Source organism: Mobula birostris, chromosome 15, assembly GCF_030028105.1.
Source record: "Mobula birostris isolate sMobBir1 chromosome 15, sMobBir1.hap1, whole genome shotgun sequence".
NCBI classification, from domain to species: domain Eukaryota; kingdom Metazoa; phylum Chordata; class Chondrichthyes; order Myliobatiformes; family Myliobatidae; genus Mobula; species Mobula birostris.
Window position 1 is genome coordinate 53519243 of NC_092384.1, and position 14412 is coordinate 53533654.

The window sequence follows — 14412 nt, forward strand, 5'->3', positions numbered from 1 at the left end:
TTGTAAATATCTGAAAAAGTGAGATCTAGGCAAATTATATTTTTTAGATAACTGTTCAAAAGACATGAAACAGTTATCCAATAATAAATCACGAAAGCTTAATATACCCTTCCTTTTCCGTATCGAAAAAGCTTGATCTATAATAGAAGATTGAAAGAAAAAATTAGACCTAATAGGGCTTGATAAAATAAACTGGGTCAAGCCAAAAAATTTATGAAATTGAAACCATATTCGTATTGCATGCTTAATTATTGGATTAACCATTTGTTTATTTAATTTAGAAATAACAAATGGTAAAGAAGTCCCTAAAATGGAAGTCAAAGAAAATCCTTGTAAAGATTTACATTCCAGGTTTACCCATTGTGGGCGTAAAGTTATATCCAAACCTTGTGTCCAAAATACTAAATATCAGATATTAATTGCCCAATAATAAAATCTAAAATTTGGTAAAGCCAAACCACCATCCTTTTTAGACTTCTGTAAATATTTTTTTACTTAATCTAGGATTTTTGTTCTGCCATATATATGAAGAGATTTTAGAATCTAAAATATCAAAAAAGGATTTAGAAATAAAAATTGGTAATGCTTGAAACAAGTATAAAAATTTTGGTAGGAGAATCATCTTAATAGCCTTAATTCGACCAAGCATTGATCGAAACAATGGGGGCCATTTAATAAAAGTTTGATTAATTTGATCAATTAAAGGTAAAATATTATTCTTGAATAAATCCTTATGTTTCTTCGTAATTTTGACACCCAACTAAGTAAAATAATCATTAACCAGTTGGAATGGTGATGTACTCACTGGAATTTAGAAGAATGTGTGAGGTTATCATTGAAACCTACTGAATGTTGGAAGGACGAGAGAGGGTGGGTGTGGAGAGGATGTTTGCTATGGTGGCTATCCAGAACTATAGGGCACAGCCTCAAAATTGAGGGGCAATCTTTTAGAACAGTCGTAAGGAGGAACTTTTTTAGCCAGACAGTAGTGAATCCTTGGAATGTTCTGCCACAGTCTGAGGTGAAGGTCAAGTCCATGGGTATATTTAAGGTGGAAGTTGATCGCTTCCTGATCGGTCAGGGCATCAAAGGATATGGCAGGAAGGCTAATGTATGGGGTTGAATGGGATCTGGGATCAGTCATGATGGAATGGTGGAGCAGACTCAAAGGGCTGAATGGCCTAATTCTGCTCCTATATCTTATGGTCTCATGGACATTCAGCAGAGCCACTGTCGATAACGCTGAAGGAGGAACCAGTGGGTAAGAGCTGGCAGAGGTGTGGTATAAATATAGGTGAAAGAATGCACAACAGCTCTCTGAGTGTGAAGACAGCAAAAGATGGATATGATTGATGTTACTGGAAGAGATACAGGGAAAGAAGTGCATATATGATTATACAAGTAATTTTTATTTAATTGAAGACTGAGATAGAGTTTAGGCACCCCAATATATACATAAATAATTAGGATAATTTCAACCAAGATGCTAATTTTAGTGAAGTTATTGTTTAATATGTTGGGAGGAAAGTATCAAATATAAATGCCAGTATTTGTGTGTGCATCATACTGTCATCAAATCTCTATTTCCAATTACAGCTTCCACAAACTGGAATATACATTCTAATAGTGACCGGAAAGATTCATTAAATGGAGTAAAGATGACCGCCTATTGATATTACAGCGCAAGCTCATTCAGTTGCTTTAGTTCTAAGGTACTTATATCATTGTTTACTGGATGATTTGCTAATTAAAAATTGAATGTGATCCACTGTCTCTCTTTAAATGCACAATTACTTGTGTTGATGTAAAGTGGTTGCATTATAGTCAAGATATTGTCAGATTGGATGAGCTTCTGTACAGAATACAAACAGTGCAGGACAATGCACTTAGATCAGGGAATACATCACCTGATTCCATTACAGTTTGAGCTCATTTCCATTTCAGAATCTCACCAAATAGCATTTTGGAATGGGAAAAAAATCTGGTGCTCCAAATATAACAATAATAAATATAATTCTTTTCTCTCTGTTCTTAAAAAAAGCTTTGATATTTTATGATTTACTTGTGGCCATAATAAATATTCAATTATCTTTTATGTTAAATAGTATAGAGCTCATGAAAGCACTCAGATGTATCATGTGCTTTAATCAGCTCTGGCCCTTATTCAAAACCATGGTTAAGTATTCATTATCATATTAATTCTGAATCTTCAGTACTTTTCATTCTATGCCTGATTGTAGGTGGGGAACACAGTCTTGGTTGTAAATATATTTTTACTGAGATTCTGATATTGAGAAATCAATTTCCATTTTTATATCAAAATCCTGCATGGAATCCAGAGACTAAGAATCACAGCACAGCTATCAGTTTCCCCCATCACCATACCTTCTCCCTTTCAGTGCTACAACGTAGAGAGAGAAACACTTATTAAGAACTGAGGAAACAAATAATTTTGTAATAACATTTCAATCGAAGACAAGTACTTTGACTAGAAACGTTCACCACGTACAAGATGCAACAAAGCTTGTCAATTTGTTTTTTGGTAATCAATGTTCCAGTTTAAGTCCATAGATATTGGAACAGAATTAGGCCATTCAGTTCAGTGAGTCTGCTCCAGCTTTCAATCATGGGTGATTTCTTTCTCAAGCCCATTCTCCTACTTTCTTCCAATAACCTTTAACCCCCTTACCAATCTAGAGCCTATCAATTTCTACCTTAAGTGCCCCAATGACTAGGTCTCCACGGCCCTCTGTAGCAACAAATTCTACAGATTCACCACTCTTTGGCTGAAGTAATTCCTTCTCATCTCAGTTTTAAAGGAACATCCCTTTATTCTGAGGTTGTGCCTCTGCATGCTAGATTCCCTTACTAACGGAAACATCATGTCCACATCCACTCTATCCAGGCCTTTCCATATTTGTAGGTTTCAATGAGATTCACCTTCATTTTTCTAAACTCCTGAGACAAAAAAAAAGCCTTTCATTCCTGGGATCATTTTTGTGAACCTCTTCTGGACTCCCTCCGTCATTCCTTAGACATAGAGCCCAAAATTGCTCGCGATATTCCAATTACTCCCTCCGTCATTCCTTAGACATAGAGCCCAAAATTGCTCGCGATATTCCAAGTGCATCTGATCAATGCCTTTTAAAACTTCAACAGGATATCCTTAATTAATATTTTTATTTAAGTCAGCAATGATTATTGCCAACCATCATACAAATCTGTCATGTTATCCGGGTTCCTGAAGCAGCCTAGGAAATGTTCAAACACTTTTTCAAAAGCTGCTTATAATTCCAGTAATTACTAGTTTTGCAATACTGTTCTTTATGGTTGTTGATATTCCTGAACATAATACCATTGTTAAGGATGCCATTATAATTATAGTACAGGACAATAATCTTGTTTTAATTGAAAGTGAAGAGTATGTGATTTTATTAATCAGATAATCTTGTACTGCTATAAATTTCAAATGTTCTCATTGGAACACAAGATACTTTTCCTGTAATGATTAAATGAGAAATTACTGTTGAGAATTGTAGCAATACTTCAAATATGTTAAAATCAAATGCTATATGAACATGTAAAATGACATCTGTAATTAACTACAGTCGTTTCCATTACTCTGTTCTATTAACCATCATATGGACAGAATCCTACTTTCCAATCCCCTATTAGTATGGAAAATTTTAAAGTTTACATTCACTTTACAGCTTTTAAAGTATTTTTTCTTTGAAAGTCCATTCCAGTACTTCATGTCGCTAATGCCCACAAGCTAAATTTACCGTAAGGAGAAAAACATCTTGCAAACCTGCATCTTCTCTCCAACACAACACAACCTGTGAATTTACTTAATGTTTCCATATTTCTTTATAAATATTTTATTACCATTATTACATAATTTGTTTCCATTACAAAAATTAGATATTTAAGTTGAAAGCATGAAGAATATTTTCAAAAGAAGAAGATATGAGATGCAGTTATCACAAAGTGACATCAAATGAATTAAATAAAAATATGAAAGGCAGCATCAAAGATAAAACTGCAATTGTTTAAATCGGAAGCAGCAGTATTAAAGGCAATTTCCTTTGATTCTTCTGACCTTGATAATAACTGAAGCTCTGACTACATTTAAGGGTCCACTTCTGTTCAATAAAATATGCTGCATAGTTTCAAATGTATACAATCAAAACTAGAAGTACGCATCAAATTGATGTTTCCTTCTAAGCAGAAGAAATTTTGCTATTCATAGAGAAAGGTGAAATGCTCGTATGTTAAATGTAAGATAATTAGAAGGTTGAGAGTGATAGTGGAAGAGAAAACATGAATTCTTCATACTTTCTTCAGAACCATCCACTTCTGAAAATCTAAAAGAAATAACTACAGACCATAAATCAGTGTCATGTTTGCCTTGCTTTAATTTATAGTGGAGTCCATGACAAAAGACTATTCTAATTGTCTTTCACTTTTCTGCTGTGACTTTGAAGGTCACAGTCCAATGAACTTAATTACTTACTGATGACAATCATGCAGAGCAACCCAGATTAACCCCTTAAGTGCTACGATGATACTTGTGTAACTGAGGAAGATAGAATTAGTCTTCCACTGCTGCTCAATCCCTGTGGAAAGAGTTAAGATGGAAAGGCACTCAATTGCAAAAATAGGAGGAAAGAAGAATCTTTGAGTACAGTCTCACAGCAGGAGGACTGGCTGCAGTAGGATAGGAGATTCCTGTCACTTTGAATTAGATAGTTGATAAAATGAATGTGGCTGTGCTGTGAAATAAAGCAAGCAGAAACCATAAGAATAAGAAAATAAATATTGCTATGTTTTTAGATTTGAGAACCCATTCATACTTGTTGTGAACCATTCTGCTTTAGTTAACTTGCATTTAAAAATTGCACCTGATAATTGAGAATTATTCAAATATTCCATATACGTAATACCACTTCATCAAAGTTGCTTTTAAGGATGGATAAACACATTGACACTAAACCTATAAATATAATTCATTCTTCTAAGCAAATGCATGATAAATCAGTTATTATCAGATGGATAAATTATTTTTGATTTTTTAAAAACATTTTTGGCCCAGTTAATTCAATTTTATGTTTACAGACTTGAAAATAAATTCTTTATTTTTTTTTATTCTGTATTTTAAGTGTTCAACTTAACTTCTGTGATCATTATGTCAATCCTTTTCTTCACCTTCCATTTCAAGTAACCTGCTTGCTCTTTCTTCCCATACACAATTTGTACCTGTTATTAACGCTAATGAAAAGATATTCATGTAGCCTCCATTAAGAATTATTGGATAACGATAAAGAAATAAATTCTGTTTGATTTTGCAATGACCAATATTATTCTTAAATGAGATCAATAAACTCAACACAGACCAAAATGTTTTTTAAAGATATCAGCAGCAGTATCTTATATATATGGAAATAAGAGGTAAGCAGTTAAATTGAATTTAGATCCATTTTCATTCTCTGCAAACGCTGTCTGCTGCTATATGTTTCTCAGAATTCCTGTTTCTATTTCAGATTTCTAGCATATGGAGGAGGATCCCTTTCCTATTCAATTCTTCCCAGTCTTTGGCTCCTTTGGGATTCCACAATGTCAATAGGAGGTTAATGCTTCTAACTTGTGTTTCATTCCATCTTCATTTCCTCTAAAGTTTTAACACAATCCTTGTCCATCTTTGTTGGAATTCCTGGTTTAAATCATTCTAATTGGGTGTCTTGTCAGAATTGTTTGAGTAATGTTATCCTACTTGATTATTTAAATGTTAATATATCATTTTCTGTCCTCTAGATCTATCGGCAGTCTTTGATACAACTAACTATGTGGTCCTCCTCCAACCAGCTTGATGATGATGAGACCATATATTCCTGGTTGCATTCTTATCTGTCCATTGGAGGCAGAGTGTTACCAGCAATGCCCCCTTTTCCTTCAAGTACACCTCTGCTGCTGGTTTTTCCAGAGGATTTGCCCTCAGTGCCCTCCTTCTTGATGCTACTTCTTGGCAACTGCTCCCTAAGACCAAGGTACCAGTTTCTCTATGCAGACAGCTTCATCTCGCCAATGTAATTTTGGCCCTTCCATTGTCTCTATATTGCTGAACTGTACAATTTCTAATGGAGACACAAGAGGATATGGAATGTGGAGCAAAAGCAAACTGTTGAGTCCTGATATAGAGTGTTAACGTGAAATATCGACAATTCCTTTTGCTCAGATGCTGCTTGACCTGCTGAGTTCCTCCAGCACTTTATTTTTCTTTGGAGGTTCCAACACAGAAGAACAGAAATCTCCTCAAACTATTCAATACTATTTTTTAAAACACATGCTGTGATTATATTTATAAATTTTAATTCTGTCTGTAATTCTGTCTATGCAATTTTTGTAATCCAACTAGCTTGATGATGAAGATGAGACCATATTCTCCTGGTTGCATCCTTATCTGTCCATGGGAGGTTAGAGCGTTACCAGCAACGGCCTCTTTTCCTTCAAGTGCCCCTCTGTCACTGATAAACAAGAGTGATGGGATCACTACAATGGGCACCAACAATTATCCTTGCTGATTTGAGCAGATTGACTTGAGTTCATTTTGTTTTTTAATCAAATATAGTCAACCATATGAAGTGATAATCTGGACTGCATTCACACATGGACCAAGAACTTGGTTGGCACTCATGAAACTATAACAATGTGATGAACCACATACATTATCTTCATGGGAGTCCTAGAAAGGTGCAAGCTCATTTTTTCCACAAGATTTTTCTATCAATACAGCACAATCAAAAAGTTAAGATCTAGGGGTAGAAATGGGGTTTATTTGAAGGTGGAGTGGTACTGATACTATATGAAAGAGAGACTAGGGTAGGCAGTAGTTGACTGTCAAGTTGGAAACATTAATACTTAGGGAATGATGTGTTTGTTAGTTAATGTTTCAGAAATTGGGAGAGGATGTTGGGATTGTTGCATCAAGCAGAAGATAATTAACATTAGGTTTAGGTGAGGGCTGTGAAGTTTTGAGGTGTGGCAGAGTGGGTCCATTACAGTTACTGAAGAGTGCACAGCCCATCAGAGAGGAGTACTAATAAGTTATTCACAGGGCCATTCTGAGACTTGATCAGTGAGGTCCCTTTTGGGGTGTACTTCAGCAGGCTTTTCAGCTGTGGTAAAAGCTTATTTCTGTATGAATGGCCTGAGGGTGTCATGAGGGTGGCTGAAGCTTATAGACCTGATGTCTAAATGTGCAATGGACGTCACTGGATGCCACTGCATATGTCTGCAGTCCTCCGAATGTCAGTGCATGAGGTGCATCATGATAAAAGCAAAAATTGTGGATTTGATGGTAAGTCCTTGATTTTTAAAAGCATGTTCATTTTTCATTGAAAATGGATGATATATCTCAAAGTAAAATGGAGCTCTGTGATGCAATTTCTACACAGCAATGACATCAGTCCCTTCAGCTTGTAATTGTTGCAAGTGGGACATTACCGAATGTAAGACTTAAAGTTGAAGAAAAAGCATTATGTAAATAGTATTATTTCAATAAATTCATCTGTCAATAATAAACCAGGGATTTTCAGTTCCAATTGGTTTGCAGTAAATAATTGTAATTTTTAAAGCAATTAATTGTGAATGTTAAGTGAGCTAAAATACATGAGAAACATAAGAATAATGGACAATGAGAAAGAAACAAGACAAGGGAGGATACATTTCTGGAGAAATATAGAAAACATCACAAAAAGAAACAGTGGATGGGGAATGGTTGTATAATCTGTTTTATCTGTGAAAACACTACTCATTTTTGATCGATAATGAAGGAAAAGTAGAAGTGTAGTTAAATACCATAACCTTGTGTCAGAAAAATAGTCCCAAATTTTTTCTGCAATTAAACCTGCTTGTCAATATAATCACTCACAACACTCCATATAAATGAGACATAGTTAATGGGCCAGATCTCATTGACTAATGGTGGTGAACCTCAGCATTGAGATGGTAATTAATCCTATACATACACACAAATATAGAAATTTTGGACCTGATTTCATTCAGTACTTTGTGTCTGATACTTAATTCCTCTGCCAGATTCCACATTAAATCTAGTGGCAGAGGACATTACAACTGAGCTTGGACTCAAACTTTGCATGTGTAATATTAGATGTGACACAAAAACAGATTCCACTGATTGAAGGTTTGAAATTTGGAGGCAAAATTACACTTTAAAATTTAATTTTCTTTTTATATATTTATAGGCATCTGTTAGTCTTGTGAGACCATGGATTTGCGCCTTGGAAGGTTTCCAGGGTGCAGGCCTGGGCAAGGTTGATTGGAAGACCGGCAGTTGCCCATGCTTCAAGTCTCCCCTCTCCACACCACCGATGTTGTCCAAGGGAAGGGCACTAGGGCCGATACAGATTGGCACTGGTGTCGTCGCAGAGCAATGTATTGTTAAGTGCCTTGCTCAAGGACACAACATGCTGCCTCAGCTGAGGCTCGAACTAGCGACCTTCAGATCACTAGACTGACACCTTAACCACTTGGCCATGCGCCAACACAATTTTCTTTAGTTTACTGCTAATTATTCATAAATATTTTAGGTATTTTAGTTGACTATGATTTCTGAAATATTAATATAATGTTTTAATTACTTCAATTTTAATAGATATTTCTGAATGCTGGAGCCACCAAAAACTATAAAAATGCCTCAACTTTTATAACTGGTAAAACTAAGGGCAGGGTTTTGCCAGCCGTTGCAGCCTTCATAGTTGTTCCAGGGCCAGGACCTAATCACTGTGCCACTGAATGTCCTGTTTCATCCCCACCTTGCAGAAAATATCTAGCATTATAGTCTTTAATGCAAGATATATAGGCCTGTTCCTATAGGAATGTAAGAACGCTGAACCAAGCAGGGAAACTCAGGGAACTCACGCATGAGATGGAAAGATACAACTGGCCCCTCCTCGGGCTGTGTGAAGCCAGATGGAAGAACGCTGGAGAAGTGCCTACCGAGAAAGGACATGTACTCTATTATAGTGGCGAAGGGAACGGACAGGAAAATGGCGTAGGGTTCCTAGTCAACAAATCCATTGAGAACGCAGTCCTAGGATGCCAACCAGTGTAAAGCAGGCTCATGACCATCCGCCTGCGAGTAAAGCCATTCAACATCACAGTGGCACAAGTCTACGCCCCAACAACAGACTGCGACGACTGACACATTGAAGAATTCTATAAGAAACTACAAGATGTCATCAACAAGGTGGACAAAAAAAGATATTTTGATCATTCAGGGTGACCGGAATGCCAAGGTGGGCAGAGACGCACAAGATGAGTGGGAGGATCTCATTGGCCCCTCTTGCAATGACACCTCCAATGAGAGGGGACTACGCCGGCTGGAATTTGCCAGTTATAACAACATGGTGCTGTCGAACCCACTTGGAGAGCACAAAGCATCCTGAACATGGACCTAGCATGCCCTCAGTGGTCAACATCACCAGATTGACTACATCCTAGGGCAAAGACGGCACAAATCTGGTGTGAATAGACCGAAGACCAGAACATTCCCAGGAGCAGACGTGGGCAGTGACCATGACCTTGTCATGATGAACATCAGAGTGCGCTTGAGGAGAATCAACAAGCCAAAAAACCGCCAGCTGAGATTCGACCTTGAAAAACTGAAAGACCCCGCCATCTCTGAAGAACCTCAGGCAGCAGTTGGGGGGAAGTTTGCACCAATACTCCTCCTTGATGAAGACCTGGAGACCACCACAAATAACTTTAACACAGTGATGACGTAAACAGCAAGCATGATACTGGGGAAAAGCTGCCATAAGCCTAAACCATGGGTCACTAACAAGATACTGGATACGTGCGACACAAGAAAGTGCCAGGGTACGGGATGTCTCGGATCGAGTCCTGAATATTCTAAAGGGGGAGGGTGAGCAGCCAGTTGTCTTGGTACATGTTGGTACCAATGACATAGATAGGACAAAGGAGGAGGTCCTGAAGAGAAATTTCCAGGAGTTAGGAAGGAAGCTGAGAAGCAGGACCTCCAGGGTAGTAATCTCGGGATTGCTACCTGTGCCACGTGCTAGCGAGGGCAAGAGTCGTTGGATCAGGCAGATGAATGCCTGGCTGAGAGACTGGTGTAGGGGGCAGGGCTTCAGATTCTTGGATAATTGGGATCTCTTCTGGGGGAAGTATGACCTGTTCAAAAAGGACAGGTTACACCTGAACCCGAAGGGGACCAATATCCTGGCGGGAAAGTTTAATAGAGCTGTTAGGGAGGGTTTAAACTAATTTGGCAGGGGGATGGGAACCGGAATGGTAGAGCAGAGGAAGGGGATAACAGAAATAAATCTAAGATAGTGAGCAGTAAAGATGTCAGGAAAGAGAGGCAGGTGATGGGGCAAATGCGTAGCCATTGGGATGAGTTAAAGTGCAATAAAGTTGCAGTGAAATCAAAGCAAAAAGTATCAAATACTGGTCTTAAGGTGTTGTACTTAAATGCACGCAGCATAAGGAATAAGGTGGATGATCTTGTTGTACAGCTACAGATTGGCAGGTATGATATTGTGGCCATCACTGAGACCTGGCTAAAGGATGCATGTCTCTGGGAGCTGAACGTCCAAGGATACACGGTGTATCGGAAGGATAGGAAGGTAGGCAGAGGGGGGAGGCGTAACTTTATTGGTAAGAAATGATATTAAATCGTTAGAAAGAGATGATATAGGATCGGAAGGTGCAGAATCTTTATGAGTTGAGCTAAGGAATAGCAGGGGTAAAAAGACCCTGATAGCAGTTACTTATAGGCCTCCAAACAGCTGCAGGGATGTGGACTACAAATTACAACAGGAAATAGAAAAGGCTTGTCAGAAGGGCAGTGTTATGATAATTGTGGGGGATTTTAACATGCGAGTAGATTGGAAAAATCAGGTCGGCACTGGATCTCAAGAGAGAGAATTTGTAGAATGTCTGCGAGATGGCTTTTTAGAACAACTTGTTGTTGAGCCCACTAGGGGATCGGCTGTACTGGATTGGGTATCGTGTAATGAACCGGAGGTGATTGGAGAGATTGAGGTGAAGGAACCCTTAGGAGGCAGTGATCATAACATGATTGAGTTCACTGTGAAATTAGAAAAAGAGAAGCCGAAATTTGATGTGTCGGTGTTTCAGTGGAGTAAAGGAAATTACAGTGGCATGAGAGAGGAACTGGCCAAAGTTGACTGGAAAGAGACACTGGCGGGAAAGACAGCAGAGCAGCAGTGGCTGGAGTTTATGCAAAAAATGAGGAATGTGCAAGACAGGTATATTCCAAAAAAAAAGAAATTTTCGAGTGGAAAAAGGATGCAACCGTGGTTGACAAGAGAAGTCAAAGCCAAAGTTAAAGCAAAGGAGAGGGCATACCAGGAAGCAAAAATTAGTGGGAAGACAGAGGATTGGGAAGTTTTTAAAACCTTACAAAAGGAAACCAAGAAGGTCATTAAGAGAGAAAAGATTAACTATGAAAGGAAACTAGCAAATAATATCAAAGAGGATACTAAAAGCTTTTTCAAGTATATAAAGAGTAAAAGACAGGTGAGAGTAGATATAGGACCGATAGAAAATGATACTGGAGAAATTGTAATGGGAGATGAGGAGACGGCAGAGGAACTGAACAAGTATTTTGCATCAGTCTTCACTGAGGAAGACAGCAGGATACCAGACACTCAAGGGTGGCAGGGAAGAGAAGTGTGCGCAGTCACAATTACGACAGAGAAAGTACTCAGGAAGCTGAATAGGCTAAAGGTCAATAAATCTCCTGGACCAGATGGAATGCACCCTCGTGTTCTGAAGGAAGTAGCTGTGGAGATTGCGGAGGCATTAGCGATGACCTTTCAAAAGTCGATAGATTCTGGCATGGCTCCAGAAGACTGGAAGATTGCAAATGTCACTCCGCTATTTAAGAAGGGGGCAAGGAAGCAAAAAGGAAATTATAGACCTGTTAGCTTGACGTCAGTGGTTAGGAAGTTGTTGGAGTCGATTGTCAAGGATGAGGTTACAGAGTACCTGGAGGCATATGACAAGATAGGCAGAACTCAGCATGGATTCCTTAAAGGAAAATCCTGCCTGACAAACCTATTACAATTTTTTGAGGAAATTACCAGTAGGCTAGACAAGGGAGATGCAGTGGATGTTGTATATTTGGATTTTCAGAAGGCGTTTGACAAGGTGCCACACATGAGGCTACTTAACAAGATAAGAGCCCATGGAATTATGGGAAAGTTACATATGTGGATAGAGCGTTGGCTGATTGGCAGGAAACAGAGAGTAGGAATAAAGGGATCCTATTCTGGTTGGCTGCCGGTTACCAGTGGTGTTCCGCAGGGATCAGTGTTGGGGCCGCTTCTTTTTACATTGTACGTCAACGATCTGGATTATGGAATAGATGGCTTTGTGGCTAAGTTTGCTGACGATACGAAGATAGGTGGAGGGGCCAGTAGTGCTGAGGAAACAGAGAATCTGCAGAGAGACTTAGATAGATTGGAAGAATGGGCAGAGAAGTGGCAAATGAAGTACAATGTTGGAAAGTGTATGGTTATGCACTTTGGCAGAAAAAATAAACGGGCAGACTATTATTTAAATGGGGAAAGAATTCAAAGTTCTGAGATGCAACGGGACTTGGGAGTCCTCGTACAGGATTCTCTTAAAGTTAACCTCCAGGTTGAGTCAGTAGTGAAGAAGGTGAATGCAATGTTGGCATTCATTTCTAGAGGAATAGAGTATAGGAGCAGGGATGTGATGTTGAGGCTCTATAAGGCGCTGGTGAGGCCTCACTTGGAGTACTGTGGGCAGTTTTGGTCTCCTTATTTAAGAAAGGATGTGCTGACGTTGGAGAGGGTACAGAGAAGATTCACTAGAATGATTCCGGGAATGAGAGGGTTAACATATAAGGAACGTTTGTCCGCTCTTGGACTGTATTCCTTGGAGTTTAGAAGAATGAGGGGAGACCTCATAGCAACATTTCGAATGTTAAAAGGCATGGACAGAGTGGATGTGGGAAAGTTGTTTCCCATGATGGGGGAGTCTAGTACGAGAGGGCATGACTTCAGGATTGAAGGGCGCCCTTTCAGAACAGAAATGCGAAGAAATTTTTTTAGTCAGAGGGTGGTGAATCTATGGAATTTGTTGCCACGGGCAGCAGTGGAGGCCAAATCATTGGGTGTATTTAAGGCAGAGATTGATAGGTATCTGAGTAGCCAGGGCATCAAAGGTTATGATGAAAAGGCGGGGCAGTGGGACTAAATAGGATAAAATGGATCAGCTCATGATAAAATGGCGGAGCAGACTCGATGGGCCGAATGGCCTACTTCTGCTCCTTTGTCTTATGGTCTTATGGTAATTAAAGATAAAGCAGAGGAAAGAACAGAATAAAGAAAAATCAACAAGGAAATCAGGAGGGAAATGAAGGAAGTAAAGCAAAGATGGATAGCGGAACAATGTGTGGATATTGAAGGCAGCCTCTCCAACAACAACACAAAGAAGGCATTACAACCAGTGAAAGATCTTACCAAAGGAAAACAGGCCAAAGTGAACACCATCTAAGACAAAAATGGCAAAATTCTCAGAGAAGGAAAGGAAATAATGGAAAGGTGGGCAGAGTACTGTTCAGAACTATACAACTACTAGAACAAAGGGGATCCAAGTGTGCTGAATATACAGGAATCTCCCAATGAGGAAGACTATCCAATCATGTGTGAAGAAGTTGAAGCCGCAGTACGATTACTGACGTGCGGGAAGTCAGCAGGAGTTGACAACATCCCTGCTGAACTGCTGAAGCATGGAGGAGAGGCCACGATAGACATGCTTACCACCATCTGCAATAAGATCTGGCAGACAGGTGAATGGCTGACACCTTGGACTCAGTCGCTGATCACTGTGCTTCCCAAGAAAGGCAATCTCCAACTTTGCCAGAATTACTGTACCATCAGTTTGATCAGCCATATAAGTAGAGTAATGCTCAGAATCATCTTGAACAGACTGAGACCTCAGGCAGAAGACATCATTGCCGAGGAACAAGCAGGCTTCCGTAAGGGCAGAAGCACCACTGAGCAGATTTTCAACCTCCGCACCCTTTGTGAGAAACACCTTCAGCACCAGAGAGAGTTCTACCACGTCTGCATAGACTTCAAGAGGGCATTTGACAGAGTCTGGCATGATGCCTTATGGACCACCATGAAGAAATTCAACATGGGGTAGAAGCTGATTCATACAATCCATCAGCTTTACGCCAAGGCAACCAGTGCAGTACTCGCTCAGGGCACCATCGGGGAGAGGTTCCATACCTCTGTAGACGTCCGTCAGGGCTGCCTCCTCTCCCCCACTCTCTTCAATGTCTTCCTGGAACGAATCATGAGTGTTGGCCCT

General features: G+C 39.3%; 1 protein-coding gene across 4 annotated transcripts in view; it reads right to left on the minus strand.

Annotated features, from left to right (window-relative positions):
- LOC140210664 (uncharacterized) overlaps positions 1–14412 on the minus strand; it is a 182710-nt gene that overhangs the window by 23496 nt on the left and 144802 nt on the right. Inside the window, exon 20 of one of the 4 annotated variants that reach the window (XM_072279822.1) lies at positions 5201–5268. The exons of the other annotated variants lie outside the window; for them this stretch is intronic. Within the exon in view, the coding sequence (XP_072135923.1) occupies positions 5214–5268 (55 nt within the window). The 3' untranslated portion in view covers positions 5201–5213. Of the gene's footprint in view, positions 1–5200; positions 5269–14412 lie in introns of those variants that run through there. 4 annotated transcript variants of the gene reach the window in all.